A 17,949-nucleotide genomic window follows, 5' to 3' on the forward strand; every position below is an offset into this window, starting at 1 on the left:
TATCCATGTTGACTTTTAATTTGTCGTTGTTCTTTGCTATTTTTAATTAGAAAATATTTCCTGGGGGGCAGCTAGGTGGCGCAATGGATAAAACACAGGCCCTGGATTCAGGAGGACCTGAGTTCAAATCCAGCCTCAGACACTTGATACTTACTAGCTGTGTGACCCTGGGCAAGTCACTTAACCCCAATTGCCTCACCAAAAAAGACCAAAAAAAAGAGTAATTTGGAAAAGATTTCCTAATCTATGTAATTTTCTCTTTTAAAATCAATGATTAATGTTTTATTTTTATATAACCTAAATTTCCTCTGTATTCTCTCCCCCAATTATTCCATGTAACAAAGAATTTTTTAAAAAGAGGAAGAAAAGGGTGAAAAAATCAGCAAAAGCACTCAATTCATTGGAGAAAAAAAATCTGTCAATATATTCAGTGGTTTACACTTGTGGACTTCTTCCCTAACCCCCATTCTCTGCAAAGGAGTAGGGGGAAAGTGCCTTCTAATGTCTCTTCTTTGGGGCTACACTTGTTTTTTTTTACTTTTTGCAATATACATTTTCAAATTGTTTTGTAGTTATAGTCATTGTGTATATTATTTTCTTGTCTCTGCTTCACTTTGCATCAGTTCATATAAGTTTTTTCATGCTTAGCTGTATTTATTATATTTGTCATTTCATGCAACACAGTAATATTCCACTATACACCTCAGCAGTTTTTCCCCAAGAAAATTTATTTAAAGAAAACATAGGAAACGTTAAACTATTGCCCGCATCTGAAATGGCATTGTACCTGATTGTGCTTATCAACAAATACAAGTGGTAATAATTGCAATAATAATGACCAATGATATCTAATCAGTCAACAAGCAATCTAGTTTCTTCAGACAAATAGAATTCATGAAGTAGTGGATAAGATATAATAAGGCAAAACAGGTAGTCTGGAGTCAGATTATGAAGGACCCTAAATGTTAAACAAAGGAGTTTATATTTGATCCTAGATATAATAGACAGTCATTGAAGTTTATTGATTTGGGAAAATCACTTTGGCAGCTGCATGAAGGATAGATTAAAGAGAGGAGAGACTTGAAGCAGGGAGACAAATGAACTAGGGTGGTGACTGTATGAATAAAGAATGGTAAACTTGCCAAGATTTGACAATAGATCAGATATGTGGACTGAGGAAAAGTGAAGAGCCAAAGGTGATCCTAAGTTTGTAAAATTGGGTGATGAGATGTGTGGTGGTGCCTTCAACAGTAACAAGGAAGTTCAGAAGAGTGAGGTTTTGGAGAAGGATGAGTTTTCTTCTGGACACATATACAATTGGACGTTAATAAAATGCTTCAAAAGTTTACAAATTGCATAACATACTATCATTTTGGGGCAGCTAGGTGGCGCAGTGGATAAAGCACCAGCCCTGGATTCAGGAGTTCCTGAGTTCAAATCTGGGCTCAGACACTTGACACTTACTAGCTGTGCGACCCTGGGCAAGTCACTTAACCCCCATTGCCCTGCAAAAACAAACAAACAAACATATTATCATTTTGATAAGTAACCCTGTGATACTGCAAGTATAATTATACCCATTTTATGGCTGAGTAAATGGAAGCTTAGAAAAATTGTTATTTCTTTTCCCAAAGTTGCAACCAGTCCGTTTTAGAAGCATGACTTGAACCCAGGCTTAAGTAGTAGTGTCCAGATGATAGATATGTAGTGCCCTAGAATTAACCATTGGTTGTGATCTTTCAGGACCCATCTCATTCTCTATCTGTCATCATATGGGTATGTGTACTATCCTGGTCTTTTTCAGAGGTTCTGATTTCCCCATTTTTATGTCTTTTCAGATCAAAGAAAGCGCATCACAGACGAGGGACGTCCTCAGGCAGCATTTTAATGATCTCAAGGGAACCCTCAGGAAGCTCTTAGATGAACGATTAGTGTCCTTGTTGCAAGAAGTGGACGCCATTGAGCAGGAGACCATCAAGCCTCTAGAGGACTGCCAGAAGCTCATTGAGCACGGAGTCAGCACTGCCGAAGAGCTTGTCCGAGAAGGTGGGAACCTGGAAGAGAGGGGCCGTGTCCATGTGTTTGTAAGAACTGCGACATCTTAGCTGTGCGCCCATTTGTGGTAGTTTAGTCAGCTGTTCCTGGTCATCTTTTTGGAAAGCTCCATGTATAATTCAGAAGGACAGATGTACAGGAATGTGCCCGGCCTTAGAGTCGATTCCAAAGAATGATTTGTAAAACAAGCAGCACGTCTGGTTTCAGACTTTATTGCCTCATTCAGTGGAAGTGCAGCTAACCTTTTTGAGTTCCCCGGGATTGTTGGAAGGGCCTCTAGAGGTCATCCAGTCCAGTTACCTTCATTTTCAGGTCAGAAGTCTGTGACACAGAAAGGGTAAGGGACTTACCCGAGGTCACACAGGAGGCAAGTACCAAAGGGTCCTTAGCCTCTCGGGTTGAATATGATGTCTCACCAGTCATGTAAATAATAGTAGCTTGTAGGGGCAGCTAGGTGGCGCAGTGGATAGAGCAACGGCCCTGGAGTCAGGAGTACCTGAGTTCAAATCTGGCCTCAGACACTTAACACTTACTAGCTGTGTGACCCTGGGCAAGTCACTTAACCCCAACTGCCTCACTAAAAAAAAAAAAAAAATAATAATAATAATAGTAGTAGCTTGTAAATTATTTCTTCACAGTTTACAAAGTATTTTTCTATCAAAGACCTATGAGTTAGGTGGAACAAGTAGTAAGGATAAGGGGTGGAGCTGTGATTTCATTGGTATAGGGAATTTTCAGATGAAGAAATGTCTCTATCCATTGAGTTTGACACTTTTTCTACAGCTTAGAGTCTTCTAAAATTGCCTTCAGCTAGGAAAGGCCAAGAGATTTCCCAGGGGTGACCTAGAACTATTTGCCAGAGGCAGCGCTTACAAATTCAGGTCTTTCATTTTGTTAGGAGGGACCTCCAAGGCCTACTGTCTAGCCACACTGTCTTTCTACACTGCAAGTAGTAGGATTCCTGTTTCACATATCAGGGAAGTGAAACCCAGGGACTTGCCCATGACTTCACAGCCAGAACTTGAGTCTAGGTCTTATGATTGTCATTGTGGTGGTCTTTTTATTGTACCTGCTTTTGACCTAGAGAGCATTTGTAGAAGGGTGTTTTCAAGCAGTCATGCTGAAAGTTGAATTTCAGAATTTTCCTCTAGCCTTTGAGTGATGTGATGGGCAGTTCCTTTTTCCCTTTTTCTTTTTTTAAAAATATTTTTTCCTTTTTGATAGTTCTTGTGACTTATCATTTCCTTTACTTGTAGAAAACAGTGAATGACAATGCTTTGGCTGGGGTCAAACTTCACTTAGGGTTCAAACAAGTTCTGTCATGAAGCATTTATTTGATAGATTTTGGACTGGGCAGTTTGGACCTGAGAAGCCTTAGCATTGGTAATCAGTGGGTTTGGTGGGCTGATGGACTTGAGGTCAGTTTCTGGCTTTCTCAGTATTACTGCTAAGCTTGGAGTTGGTGGAATTGAATATCAAGGAACTTGAAAGTTTGGTGGTGAATTTGAGCCCGGTGGCTTTGGTAGTAGTCTTGGGAAAAGGGTATGTGGTAGGGCCAGTGGGCTTGGTGATCTTGGCACTGGGAGCCTTAGTAGCATTGCTGGCCTGTGTCAGGTTCAATCCCTCCTTGTTACGCACCTTGGAAAAACACATATTTCTTTGGAACTTAGGGCCAGCCAGTTTCAGAGATTCATATTTCAATGGAGTTTTTGATGACATTTCTTTACCATTTTCAAGATCAGATGTAGATGGGGTGGTTCCTAGATCTGAACATGTTTACACCATTGCCTGTATATTGGGACTTAGTAATCACTTTTCAAAAAGTAGTGGATTCTTTTTGTCTTTGGATTCCTTTGAGTAAAGTGCCAGATAGACAGAGCCTGCCTTTAGTTATAAGGCCAAGGACCTGGGCTTGATCCTGTTGCCTTTCTGAGAATTTTATATCCACAGAGCATACCCACCTGGGATGGCCAGGCACTGGGAAGACCTGCCACCACCTAGAGGAATCTTGCCCCTTTTACTTTACCCTTTCCCTTTGTCTGCTGATTACATACTGGGTTTTAAGAAGATTGGAGTCAACAACTGTGTGTCTTTCAGGGGGATAAAGGAATAGCTTGCCTTACAATCTCCCCTGCCTCTATGCCCTTCAGTCCTCCTGGTACTTCCCTATGACCTACTAATATAACCTGAGGACCCCTGGACCTTGCCATCTCCCCTGCCACACCACCCTGAGGACTTCTGGGCTTTGACATCTACCTTGCAATTGAACTTGGCTTTTACTTGTTGTCTCTCTCAGTTAGAATGTGAGGTCCTCAGCACTTACCACACAGGAAGTGCTTAATAAATGCTTTTTCAAGGATCCACATGTACACAAATCTTTATTGTAGCTCTCTTTGTAAGAACTGGAAACTAAGGAGGGAATAGCTGAACAAGTTATGGTATATGAATGTGATGGAATATTATTGTGCTGTAAGAAATGAAGGGGATGGTTCCACAGAAACCTGGGAAGATTTAAATGAGCTTATGAAGAGGGAAAGGAGCAGAACCAGGAGAACAATTTATACTATAATAAAAAGATTATAAAGACACGAAGGTCTTCATAGTTCTGATCAGCTACAGTTCTGGCGGGTTCATTATGAAACATGCTGCTGCCCACCTAAGACAGAGAGCCCATGGAACCAGAGTACAGATTGAAGCTTTTTTTTTCTTAATGGCAAATGCAGGAATATGTTTTGCTTGGCACTACATATTTGTAATGGGTTTTGTTTTTCTTGCTTTCTTATTTTTCACTGTCTTACCTAAATGTATGTCCTGTTCTAAAAATATGATCATTTGGATCATTTAAAAATGTAAGTATTTTTATCTCTACTTGCCTTCACTCTGAAGCTGTATATATATTAGTGTCTCTATCTTTTCTAACCTTTCAGTTATATTTCCCTTTAACATACAAAGATATTCACAGGTTTTGCATGGTTTCAGACAAATCTCTATCAATATACTTTTCAGATCTCATTGCTATTGTGTCCATAGTGTTTGTACTTTCTCTTTTTCACCATTCCTTTGTCTCAATCTTCTGACACACTAGGAAAAAGCAGCTAAAAGCCAAGTGGAGTTAAGTCAAATTGACTTAGTTGTATGTTAGTCCTCAATTGCATGGCCAGAACAATATAATTCCAACAGACTACTGTAGAAGAAGCCAGAGAAAACAAATATATCAGCTCATTCTTATAAAAAGTTATTGTGGGGCAGCTAGGTGGCTCAGTGGATAGAGCAATGGCCCTGGATTCAGGAGTACCTGAGTTCAAATCTGGCCTCAGACACTTAACACTTACTAGCTGTGTGACCCTGGGCAAGTCACTTAACCCCAATTGCCTCACCAAAAAAAAAAAAAAAAAGGTTATTGTATTGTAACATGGCTAAACTACATACTATCCTGATGGCAAAGTCTACATACGTTCCATACTTTGTGATGTCACAGTCTATATGCTAGTTTTAGTCTGAATTCTAAAACAAAAAGATGGGAGCAGTAAATCCTAGTGTGAGGTCATTTAAGAATAGTATCTAGGGGGCAGCTAGGTGGTTCAGTGGATAAAGCACTGACCCTGGATTCAGGAGGACCCGAGTTCAAAGATAGCCTCAGACCCTTGACACTTACTAGCTGTGTGACCCTGGGCAAGTCACTTAATCCTCATTGCCCAGCCCCTTCCCCCCCCAAAGAAAGAATAGTATCTGATTTTACAGATATCATCCTAAAATCTGTAGAATAAACAAGGTGGCTTTGTAACTACATAGGACTCTAGGGTTATCACATATACTCATTTAGGGAAAATATAAACAATATTCATTTGTATGAGTGCATCAACATTTATAACAGTAGAATTAGTTCTAAGGCTTCCATATACAGTATTTAAATTGACAATTGGTACCTTAATGAGAGATACTTTAGTTTATCAGGAGTTCCACTGAAGCTTTCAAAAATTAACTAAGTCAGGGCAGCTAGGTGGTATGGTGGATAGAGCACCGGCCCTGGAGTCAGAAGGACCTGAGTTCAAATCTGGCCTCAGACACTTGACACTTACTAGGTGTGTGACCCTGGGCAAGTCACTTAACCCCAATTGCCTCACTAAAAAAAAAAAAATTAACTAAGTCATTTAGGGAAAGATGTGAAATTACCATCAAAAAGACAAGCCACTCTAGGAAAAATGAAATTAAAAATGGGGGAAGAAGTGAAATTATGAGAGTGGAAAAAGTCAAATCAGTTTTAAATATTTGGATTTTGTGAAGAGAACAGATGATAAGCAAGATTAAGACAATACATTAGTACAGGTGTCACCAACGTTATCATGCGCCATCAGTATCAAGAACCTGTTCTTGTAGTGGCTCCTTTGGCCTAGCCTGAAACAAAGGCCTTTTCTTCCAAGTTCCTTTCACCATCTGACTCTGTCCAGCATTCTGTAGTATCAGTTCAGACTCTTCCTATAGAGTCTCAAGTACTGGGAGATCTCATTTTTTCAATCTGGAATAGCATCATGCTTGCTGCTCCTTTGGATGAAGCTGGTGCTTTAGAACTTTCTCCCATCCTTTGATTCTTTAAGGGTTTTTCTTGAAAGAGCTTGCTTTTTCCTCTTGGCCTTTTGGTCAGTTTTGCTGTCAGAAGGGCTCTCAGATGAACTTAAAGAAACAGATTCCTTAAATTTGGCCTTTGAATTGTGCCTCTGGGGGCAGCTAGGTATTGCAGTGGATAAAGCACTGACCCTGGATTCAGGAGGACCTGAGTTCAAACCCAGCCTCAGGACACTTGACACTAGCTGTGTGACTCTGGGCAAGTCACTTAACCCTCATTGCCCTGAAAAAGAAAAAAAAAAAAGAATTGTGCTTCCAACACCTTCCACTGCTCTGTCTGTTGGGTTGTGGACCCTGTTCTTACTTTCTCAACAAGTCAGGGTGGCAGAAAAGAGAGGGAGATAGAGAAAATTCAGAACTAAAATAAAATAAAACAATTCAAAGAATACTTTTTCATTTATTCACTCATACTCCTTATCCTTGCAAGTGACTCCTCCGATTGTATGTTGTTAGTCACGAGAGGCGTGCTAGGACAGATAAGTGCATGAATGTAGGTCATGGGTCATGACTATTGGAAAATAACTTTACTCCACCCCACTGTTATTACTACATCATTCCTATCATTTTCACATACAAAAGACTCTACATCTTTGTCATATTCAGTATGAATTGACAAGACATTAAGACAAATTGCCTTTTTAAAAGTTTGTTTAATAAACAGCACGTTAATTATCCCTCTGGAGACTTTAAGTTTAGAAACTTAAGGTAGCTAAAAAACTAAAAGGCAGCTCAGTACAGGCCAAGAATGTGCACCCACTTCCCTAAGGAATAGGAGATAATTTTTTTAAATTTAGAAAACAAGTTCCTAGGTAAACATGCCATAAATATTTGTTAGAGTATTTGCTGCTTAAGTATTTTAATCTTCAAATCCTGTTTTTAGCTTGCAAAAGAAAAAGTTGTTTATAGAATTTTAAAGATTATGTTGGACTGACCTAGGCCTCTTTTCCTTTTGTTAAAGATCATGTGATCTTAAGAACTTTAGGACCATGACAGCAGTGTTAAAGTCTGATAGAGAAATAGTAGCAACAGCAATGATTTCTTCCTTTCCACGAATGAACATATTTAGCTGTTATATAAGACATCCTTGTTAGTCCTGTTTTGCTTCCACCCGTTTTTCTGTCATTGCTCTACCCAATCTAGTTCTCAACTGATAACACATGGAATTCCTTTTAGAAAATATGATTCTGTCACTTCTTTTTGTAAGATATTGTGTGTTAGCATTTGACAAAGGTAGTAATATGCATTATCTCCTATGTTTGTTAATGATTCTGTGGTGGGGAAAGTTAGAAATAACTGAACTCAAAAAAAAAAAAAGAAAAGAAAAAGAACTGGACTCTCTGTTCCACTGAAAGTCTTTCTGTGAAAACCATGCTGTCCAACCAGATTTTACTTACACAAAACAGAGCCTTCCTTTGATTGCTTGACATTGGGTCCTGCCTCTCACAGAGGCATCAGCTGGTGGCTCAGTGTATAGGGCACCGAGCCTGGAGTCAGGAAGACGCAAGTTCATATGTGGCCTCACACACTTATTAGCTGTGTGAACCTTGACAAGTCACTTAATCTCTGTTTGCCTCAGTTTCCTCAACTGCAAAATGGGGATAATAATAGTACTTTTATTGAAGGGTTGTTATAACACTCAAATGAGATAATATTTCTAAAAGCATTTAGCATAACATAACACATAGTAGATGCTATGTAAATGCTTATTCCGTTTATCACCATCCCCTTTCTTCTTTAATCCTTGTACTTAACTGGGGCTTTTTCCTACTAGTAGTTTTTTTGTTTTTTGTTTTTCTGAGGAGCAATGGAGGTTAAGTGACTTGCCCAGAGTCACACAGCTAGTAAGTCTCAACTGTCTGAGGTCAGATTTGAACTCAGGTCCTCTTGAATCCAGGGCCGGTGCTTTATCCACTGCACCACCTAGTTGCCCCCCACTAGTAGTTTTTTTTTTTAAATAATAATAATAATAATAATACAATTTATTGGCAATTTTGTTTTTAACTATTCTAAACTTCCTCCTATGTCCCTCCAGTAACTCTCCCAGGGAACCAACCATCTCTTACTAGTATTTCTTCATAATTGCCTATATTTTTCCTGAGGAAATATGGAAGGTTGTTTTTTTTCCCCCCAATCTTGCATTTAACTATTAAACCAACCTGATAAGAATTCTACCAGTTACCACTTGATAGCCAAAATAAAGTATTTTTTCTTAAGCACATTTTTAATAGTACTGTTTTTTTCATCTCTGCCCCAGGTGAGACTGCCATACTTGGTGGTGTAGGAGAAAAGAATGAAAAACTATGGAACTTTACCAAAAAGGCCTCGCACATTCAATTGGACAGGTAAAGGAATTGTTGTTATCTTTAGTTTGTCTTTTGAGAATTGAATTAACTATATGCTGTTTCTTTCTCTTTTTTTAAACAGATAGTTGATTTTGAGGGAGATGGAGAATATTAATTTCTTTTTTTAATTTAATTTTATTTTATTTTAGTGAGGCAGTGAGGGTTAAGTGACTCGCCTGGGGTCACACAACTACTAAAGTGTCAAGTGTCTGAGCCAGATTTGAACTCAGGTCCTCCTGAATCCAGGGCCGGTGCTTTATCCACTGCACCACCTAGCTGCCCCCGAGAATATTCATTTCTAGGGTTACCCTTATTTTTGATTCTTCTTACCAATATAATTTACACAAAGTAGTGGTGGCTCCCTAACCTTTTGTTTTGTTTTTTACAGAGAAAGATTATGGGTGGGGAACATTCCATGTACTATTAGACCTGATTGGTGTTTTGATTAGTTTTGCTGAACTGCTTTTTTTTTCCTTTTTTATTTTTAGTTACAAGAATATGGCTCACTATGTAAGGGGGCTGTATTCAGAAATGAAAGTGATATGGAAAAAGGATAATACAGATTTTTAAAAATTAAAATAATGGTGACTATCATCTTTTTTAAATTTTGTAGATGTCCATATGAAATGGAAACATCATTTAGTTTTCATTTCTAAGCAGAAACAGAAACATTCCCAAGATATAAAGGCTAATCTTTGTAAATTTGACAGTTGGGACCCTACCAATTTTCTACAAACTCTGTGGTTATATTTCCTTGTGGTTGTAAAATGAGAAGAGAATCTTTGTAACACATCTTGCATAACTCCTGCTTCTAGAAACGTTACTGGGCTTCAGCACCCGGATGAGTTTCAGCAGGATGTGAGCCGTCTAGAATTGGAGCATTTGCTTATTCCCTCCATTGCTCCTCTTTCTCTAGTCTGAGTCTTTTTAAATGGCACTAAGCATGAATGTTGTTTCTCCAGCTTGCCAGAAGTGCCTCTGCTGGTTGATGTACCATGTTTATCTGCTCAGCTGGATGACTCAATTCTCACTCTGGTCAAAGATCAGATTTTCAATCATGGCACAGTTGCATCTCGACCACCAGTGCAGATAGAAGAACTCATAGAGAAGCCTGGAGGTATCATTGTACGATGGTGTAAGGTGAGTTATTCAATGTGGGAAGGTGCCTTGAAGAATTGGTATCTTGTTTTTTAGTTCAATAAAAATCCCTTTATGATCAAAATGGAGTAGAAGGGAACTTGAACTGAGACAGCTGTTCTAGTATAAAGGAGACAGTTGTTTAGAAAAGTGCCCTGCTTCCTTCCTTCACCCCTTGTTGAACATCATTTTCCATCCCCAGCTTTTCAGCTCTGCTTTGTAGTGGTTTGTGGGCCTGTTCAGTAGAAAAGCCAGAAGGTGTTGCTGAAAGTTACCTGGCCTGCCTCCATCTCCGTTCACTACTGATCACTATTATTCTTTTAGAACACTTCTAAAATGAGATTCGTAAAGTGTTTTCCAGTTTAGTATTTCATTCTTTGAAAATGTTAACATTAAATTTGCGCTATGTATATGGGTTACTCTCTTGTCGTGATGTCTTCACTGTTGACAAATATATATATTTTTCTCTTTCTTTTTTTTGTTTTTTGGGTGGGGCATTGAGGGTTAAGTGACTTGTCCAGGGTCACACAGGTAATAAGCGTTAAGTGTCTGAGGCTGGATTTGAACTCAGGTTCTCCTGAATCCAGGGCTGGTGTTTTATCTACTGCGCCACCTAGCTGGCCCCTGACAAATATATTCTTGATAGGTCACGGCCCACTTTGTGAAAGTGTTATTTCTGAGGGATAAATCTCAGTTCTTTTAAGATGCTGTGGTAGGAAGACAGCAGAAACATTAGTAATGTTCAAAGAAAGTCGCTAGTGGTCATCTCTTCTCATCGAAATCCTTATTTTTTGGTACAAGGGCAGCTGTACAGAGGGGACAATTGATGTGGGACTCCTCTCTAGAACTCTCTTTTGTCCCCAGTAATCCCCTGGAGAGCCATTTTCAGAGTTGTGTTTCCAAACCAGGCTTCCAGAGACAGAATTGCTCAAATTCCCTAAAAGTGATGAATTACTCAGCTCAACAGACATTTATTAGTCGCTTATTGTGTGCCACATGGGGAAAATGTCATACTGTAGTCCTTGATCCTCAAGGAGTTTACAGCGTGAGTTGTTCGCTGTGGTATATTCCATCCCGGCTTCTTGAGTATAGCTGACATTTCATCCGGATTTGCTAACTGTTGGCATGAGGAGAGGAAGGAGAACACTGGTTCTTTGATGCTTCTCTTGAGTTTTTGAGTGGTAATATTGAAAGTGATTATCTTTTAGTCATTTGGCTCATGGTAAGCCTTTCTCTTCAGGTTGACGATGACTTTACAGCACAAGATTACAGACTCCAGTTTCGTAAGAGTACATCAAATCATTTTGAAGATGTGTACGTTGGTTCTGAAACTGAGTTCATAGTATTACATATAGATCCCAATGTTGACTATCAGTTCAGAGTCTGTGCCAGAGGGGATGGTCGGCAGGAGTGGAGTCCCTGGAGTGTTCCACAGATGGGCCATTCTACATTGGTGCCTCATGGTATGCTGCTCTTTTTGTTACTTTTCTGTAGCACTGTCTTTGTGTCTATATTTTATGCTTTTAGCTTCTCAGGGACAATTACTTGGGATGGATCTTGACTTACAGACTAGAGCATGGGAATAGGAAATTATATTTAGAATATATAGAGAGAAATTTTATCATATTCTGCCCCCAGCACTTGGTGACCATTGAGCAAGATTCTTAGATGTTTAGTTGTTTCATAATAACAACAATAATAATTATAACTAGCATTTATACTTTAAGCACTTTGAAGTTTGCAAAGGGCTACATATATGTTATCTCATGTGGTTTTATGACCAGAGATTGGTCTGGACAGGTAGGACTAGACAGGACTGTGGAAGTTGACCTAAATATGAAGACTTCAGAGTTGTTGATGGACTTGAGTAAGGAGTTCAGCAGGTCTGTGGACAGAGTTTTCCTTGGAAGGTTTGAAATTGACCCTATTATTATAGCCAAAATTAGACCCAGTTCCATTTTAGATTAGTTCTAAATTCAACCGGAATAAAAATTTACCCAGATAAACTATATTAGAATAAGCCAGAATAAACTTGATCCTGTTTGTATTGGCGAGAAAATAGAAGAAAACATTAACTAGACATAGAACTTGAGGGTCATGACTTTTTTTTTAAACATTGGCACCTCACAACTAGGTAGGAACAGACCTTGTAGGAATAACTGTCAAATTATATCAGATATCCTATCCATACATCATGTATATTGATCATGTGTGTCTTCTAGAGTAATGATTCTTGTCCATCCTTAATTTTATCTCAGATGTATTCAGTAAGGGTGATTCTGCTAATTTTTCTATATTCTATTAATTTTTCATATTTTTGCTTCCAAAAAGAGTGGACAGCTGGCTTTGAGGGATACAGCCTGAGCAGTCGAAGAAATATTGCACTCAGGAATGATTCCCAAGCAACAGGTGTTCTCTACTCCAGTGCTCCAACCTACTACTGTGGGCAGACGTTAACATTCAGGCAAGTAGATGCTAGAATCTATGTGTACTGCACTTTGGAAATATATTTTCTTTGAATATCTATAGCCTTCTTTCTGAAATGGGACGCTAAAAATTTAGAGAAAGTTTTTTGGCTCTGGGTTTCTTGGTCATTTTATTTAGGATGCTAAGGAGAGAATTAGGAGGTTGGTAGTGAAATCAGTACTAGTGCGAACTGTTATTCCTTAGTATTAAAAAGTAAAAAGAAAATAAACACAATAATAGCATTACAGATTTGGAAGCCAAAGAATGTTTGTTCCAAGTTCTGTGTATCTCTGTGTGTGTGTGTGTGTCTGTCTGTCTGTCTGTCTGTCTGTGTCTGTGTCTGTGTCTGTAAAAGACTAGCACTGTAAAACTGCAGTTTCAAGTTGTACTCTTACTTCAGAATCTATTAGATTTCTCCATCAGCTTTCCATTTTATATCCCAAATCCCTATTGCTTTCATGTATTTAGTTTGTTCATATTCATGGCATTGCATTTGTGAATCCCAAGGTCACATTTCCAAATTTATTCTCTTTAAAAATAAGAACTTTATTTAGCAAAGGAAAGGTTTACCTTTTATTTCTACATTTTTTTGGGGGGTTGTTTGTTTTTTCTATTTCAGTCCAGCAAGGCAAATCCTTCTGTAAATTTCAAGTCCTAAGAAGGTAAATATGGCCCCATATTAGCTATATCATGTATCCTCTATCTTCTAAGAATACAACTCTCTGCTCCTTGTGATACAAGATATGGTGGTGGCATTTGAAGATCTTTTTGAAACCACCAACTTCTTCCTTAGCCAAATGTTTTGAGTTATTAACAAATATCAAAATGTCCTATTTTGTGGATGCCCCTCCCCCAATCATGTGATGGTTTTTATAATTAACAGTAGAAGGGAAGTCACTTAACCCTTATTGCCTCACAACAACAAAAAAAGAAGGGAATAATTAACAGTAAAAGGCCCGCAAAATATGGAGCTTGGATCAGCCTGCAGTTGGTCAATGGGTAGTCAAGAGGTTTTTTTTTTGTTTGTTGTTTATTTTTTGGTTTTTTTTTGCGGGGCAATGGGGGTTAAGTGACTTGCCCAGGGTCACACAGCTAGTAAGTGTTAAGTGTCTGAGGCTGGATTTGAACTCAGGTACTCCTGAATCCAGGGCCAGCGCTTTAACCACTGCGCCATCTAGCTGCCCCCCAAGAGTTTTTTTTTAACGTGTCAGTGTTCTCGCCCATCCTTATATAGGTTACTTAAAGAAACTGTGGCTTTGGCTTTTGTCAGTGGTGTCCAAGGTGCAGGCTTGCTGCTGAAGGAGCCTGCTCTTCCTGCCCTCACCCTGATTCCAATTATGATGCATATGACTCTGCAGCTGCTCACAAGTCAGTGGTGGCCCATGTTTAAAGTGGAGAGGTACATGGAAACCTACTCCAAAAAGTGACAGTATCCCTGAAACATAATAACCTTTAAATGGTTGACAAAGAAAATGCTAATGATCTGTGTGGAGGAAGAATACACCCACAATGGAAAAAAGTGATGGTGTTCCTTTGCAGTCCTCCAGTGTCTGGACCAGTTCAGCCATAGATATTGATACATATTTTTGTGAGGACTGTGATGAAACTAAATGAACATGAGTATAAAATCAGTTGTGTCATTTAGCTAGACCTTTTGCCCTAAGATAAATAGAAGAAACATCTGGTTGTAGAGAAGTTGAAGCAAGATGCTAATTTAGTCCAAATTCTAGGACTTGGCTCTTATTGTAATAGCTGTCCAGACTGAAGTTATTTGTTTCAAAAGACACCACAAATTCTGAATGAAAGTTCTATGAGAAATAAGAAACCTTCACTATTCCTAAAATAAGACCTCAGCCAATATATGGCCTCCTTGAGACTGTGAAGAGTGTTAGAATGACATGTTACTGTTTCCATTCAGACAGTACTGTTTCTTTCCAGAACAAATTGGGCTTTCAGCTTCCTATTACAAAAGCATGTCGGTTCTGTCCCGAACAAGGGCAAAGAAAACACTAGTGTCACTCCATGAAGGAAGCCTTAGAAAAGCCAGTTCTGTCTGATGTCAAAATAAATCCCTTCTCTGGTGTCAAAGAAAGTTAATCCCCATTCACAAGGATGTCATCAGGAGCTGCAGCTGGCTGTGTTTCTGAAGCGATGCTTGCTTCAATTTTCAATACTTGATTGAGAGAGAAATCCAAGTTTGGAGAAAACACACTCTAAGAAAATTGTCTGAGTAATAGAAAATCTGTACTAACTCAATATCCTAAGGAGGAGAAAACTCTTTTGTCACTCACCCAGAGAAAAGATAATAAAAAGATCTCATCTTTGCTTTGTCTGCTCAGTCTAAGCTGGAAAAACCAGTTGTGTCTTACAGGGAAGTTGACTACTGCAGAAGATGAGCAAAGATTGTTCACTGGTTAAAATGGTAAAAAAAATTTTTCTGAATCTCTGAACTTAATTAAAAGGAATATCTAGGGGCAGCTAGATGGCGCAGTGGATAGAACACTGGCCCTGGAGTCAGTACCTAGTTCAAATCCAGCCTCAGACATTTGACACTAGCTGTGTGACCCTGGGCAAGTCACTTAAACCCCAATTGCCTCACCAAAAGAAAAAAAAAAGGGATATCTAGAGGCAGCTAGGTGGTGCAATGGATAAAGCACTGGCCCTGGATTCAGGAGGACCTGAGTTCAAATCTGGCCTCAGACACTTGACACCTACTAGCTGTGTGACCCTGAGCAAGTCACTTAACTGTCATTGCCTTACCAAAAAAAAAAAAAAAACCAAACCAATATTGCTGAGCTATAAGCCACCAATGACAAGTAAGGAAAGGATAAGACAAAGAGTTTTATCTTTTTAAAAAATCCATTATTTATTTATTTTTCAACATTCTTTTTCAATTTTGAGTTCCAGATTTTCTTCCTCCTTCCCACCCACTGAGAAGACAATGTGTATCAACTATACAACTATACATGTGAAATCCTGTAAAAACATACCTCCATATTAGCCATATCACAGAAGAAAAGAAGGAAGGAGGGAGAAAAGAAAGACAGGAAGAAAGAAAAAAAGAGAGGGAGAGAAAATTATACTTCAATCTGCAGTCAGAGTTCATCAGTTGTGTCTCTGGAAGTACATAGCATTCTTTCATCATGGGTACTTTGGAATTGTCCTGGATCACTGTATTGATCAGAGTAGCCAAGTTTTTCACTGTTAATCATCATTATGACATTGCTGTCACTGTGAACAGTGATCTCCCAGTTCTTCTCACTTTGTAGCATTTCAAACAAGTCTTGCCTTGGTTTTTTTCCCCTGAAACTACCCCTCTCGTTATTTTTTATAGCATAATAGTACTCCATCACAATCATGCACCACAACTTCTTCAGCCATTCTACAGTTGATGAGCAGACCCTCAATTTCCAATTCTTTGCCACCACAAAAAGAGCTGCTATAAATATCCTTGTACATATAGGTCCCTTTCCTATTTCTTTGATCTCTTCGGGGTATAGACCCAGCAGTGGTATTGATGAATCAAAGGGTATGCATGGGTCCACATTGTTGTTCAGAATGGTTAGACCAGTTCGCTACTCTTATCAGCAATTCATTAATGCCTCTATTTTCCCTCATCCCCTTTGTTGTATCTCATACGTGTGAAGTGGTACTTCAGAATTGTTTTAATTTTCATTTCTCTAATCAGTAGTGATTTAGGGCATTTTTTATTATGACTGTAGATAGCTTTGAAACTGCATGTTCTTATCCTTTGACCATTTATCAGTTGGGGAATGGCTCTTATTTTTATAAATTTGGCTCAGTTCCCTATATATTTAAGGAGGCCTTTATCAGAGAAACTTGCTGTAAAATTTTAAAATATTACTTCATTGGGGGGCAGCTAGGTGGAGCAGTGGATAAAGCACTGGCCCTGGATTCAGGAGGACCTGAGTTCAAATATGACCTCAGACGCTTAACACGTACTAGCTGTGTGACCCTGGGCAAGTCACTTAACCCTCGTTGCCCTACCAAAAAAAATATTACCTTTTAGCAAAACGCAGCTTCCCTGATTATCTCTTTCAACTAGGTCTCATTTTGCTTTTTCTTTGTCTGAGATCGTTATTGCTACCCTGAGCTCTTTACTTTAGCTGAAGCTTAATGCTTCAGCCCTACATTTCAGCTGTGTATGTCTTTTGGTCCCAGGTGTGTCTCTTGAATAAAACATATTGTTGGATTCTGGTTTCCAGTCCATTCTGTTTTCCACTTTCATTCTATGGATTAGCTCATCCATTAATATTTATGGTTATGATTAACTATAAATGTTAATGGATGAGCTAACCCATACAATACCTTCTTAAGGGCTAGCCAGGTGTGCTTACAATCTAGTTAACTTGAAGTAGGCTAATCAGCAGTCAATCACTCTTACTTAATTCAATAAGTTTAGATTAATCTCCAGGTGGGCCTTTGAGTATCTGCTAAATCCCATTATTTTATCACACAATCCTAAATTTTACAGATAAGAATTAATTTTAACTAGTCATTTAGTGACTTGATTGTTCCAAAGAAGTCTTATGACATTTTTAATTAAGCCCGTTGATGCATCTGGGTGTTTATTCTCTGTAACTGTTTACTTGTAAATAGATTCATAAAACTTGAAGCAGTAAGTAAATTCAGTCAGAATTGAATATATGGCAGATGGTGTGGTTAAAGCTCATAGAGGTTTACTTGTCTCATAATTTTCATGGTGAAAAGATTATAAATTCAGAGCTTGAAGTCCACAGGGGATTTTTTTCTTTACAACATATCTTAAACTCCTGCCTTTGTTATCAGTGGGGTTCCTCAAAGGATGAGAAAGCCTAACAACATATTAAATACAATGTGATTCTAGTCTTGAGTCTTGTGGTGTGTCTAGATGGGACCAATTGAAACTGAAAATGTTTTCCCTAAAGCATGGCCAAATAGTTTAAACATTACTGGTTTTATTTAGAAAGGTATTCATTGAGAGTTTGTGGAGGCAGACGTTGAACCGGGATAAAGACAGTAGTAACTTCACAGACTCACACTGTATTGGGAGAATTCTAGAGGCAGAATAGTCGAATGAAACACTTGAGCATCCTTTTTACACCGCACCTGATGTCTGCACCATGGCTGGGCACCCAAGTGTTGCTTGAAGACTTTATAGGAAGGGAAACATGATCCATTCCTCTCAAAGGAGTTCATTTCACTTTAATATTAAGTAGTACAGAGGTTTTTCTTACATCAACCTAAATTTTCTCCTGCTACTTCTACTCATTGTTCCTACTTCTGCCTTCTTGGGCCAGTCAGAACAAATGAATTCATCTTTAAT

General features: G+C 38.7%; 1 protein-coding gene across 1 annotated transcript in view; it reads left to right on the forward strand.

Moving 5' to 3' along the window:
* The window catches only part of CRLF3 (cytokine receptor like factor 3), a 38,410-nt gene that overhangs the window by 10,789 nt on the left and 9,672 nt on the right, over window positions 1-17,949 (forward strand). Inside the window, exons 2-6 of the mRNA XM_043964299.1 lie at window positions 1,839-2,046; window positions 8,933-9,020; window positions 9,983-10,160; window positions 11,398-11,620; window positions 12,489-12,621. Coding sequence (XP_043820234.1) covers window positions 1,839-2,046; window positions 8,933-9,020; window positions 9,983-10,160; window positions 11,398-11,620; window positions 12,489-12,621 — 830 coding nt within the window. The remainder of the gene's footprint in view (window positions 1-1,838; window positions 2,047-8,932; window positions 9,021-9,982; window positions 10,161-11,397; window positions 11,621-12,488; window positions 12,622-17,949) is intronic.

This window comes from Dromiciops gliroides, chromosome 4, assembly GCF_019393635.1.
Source record: "Dromiciops gliroides isolate mDroGli1 chromosome 4, mDroGli1.pri, whole genome shotgun sequence".
NCBI classification, from domain to species: Eukaryota; Metazoa; Chordata; class Mammalia; order Microbiotheria; family Microbiotheriidae; genus Dromiciops; species Dromiciops gliroides.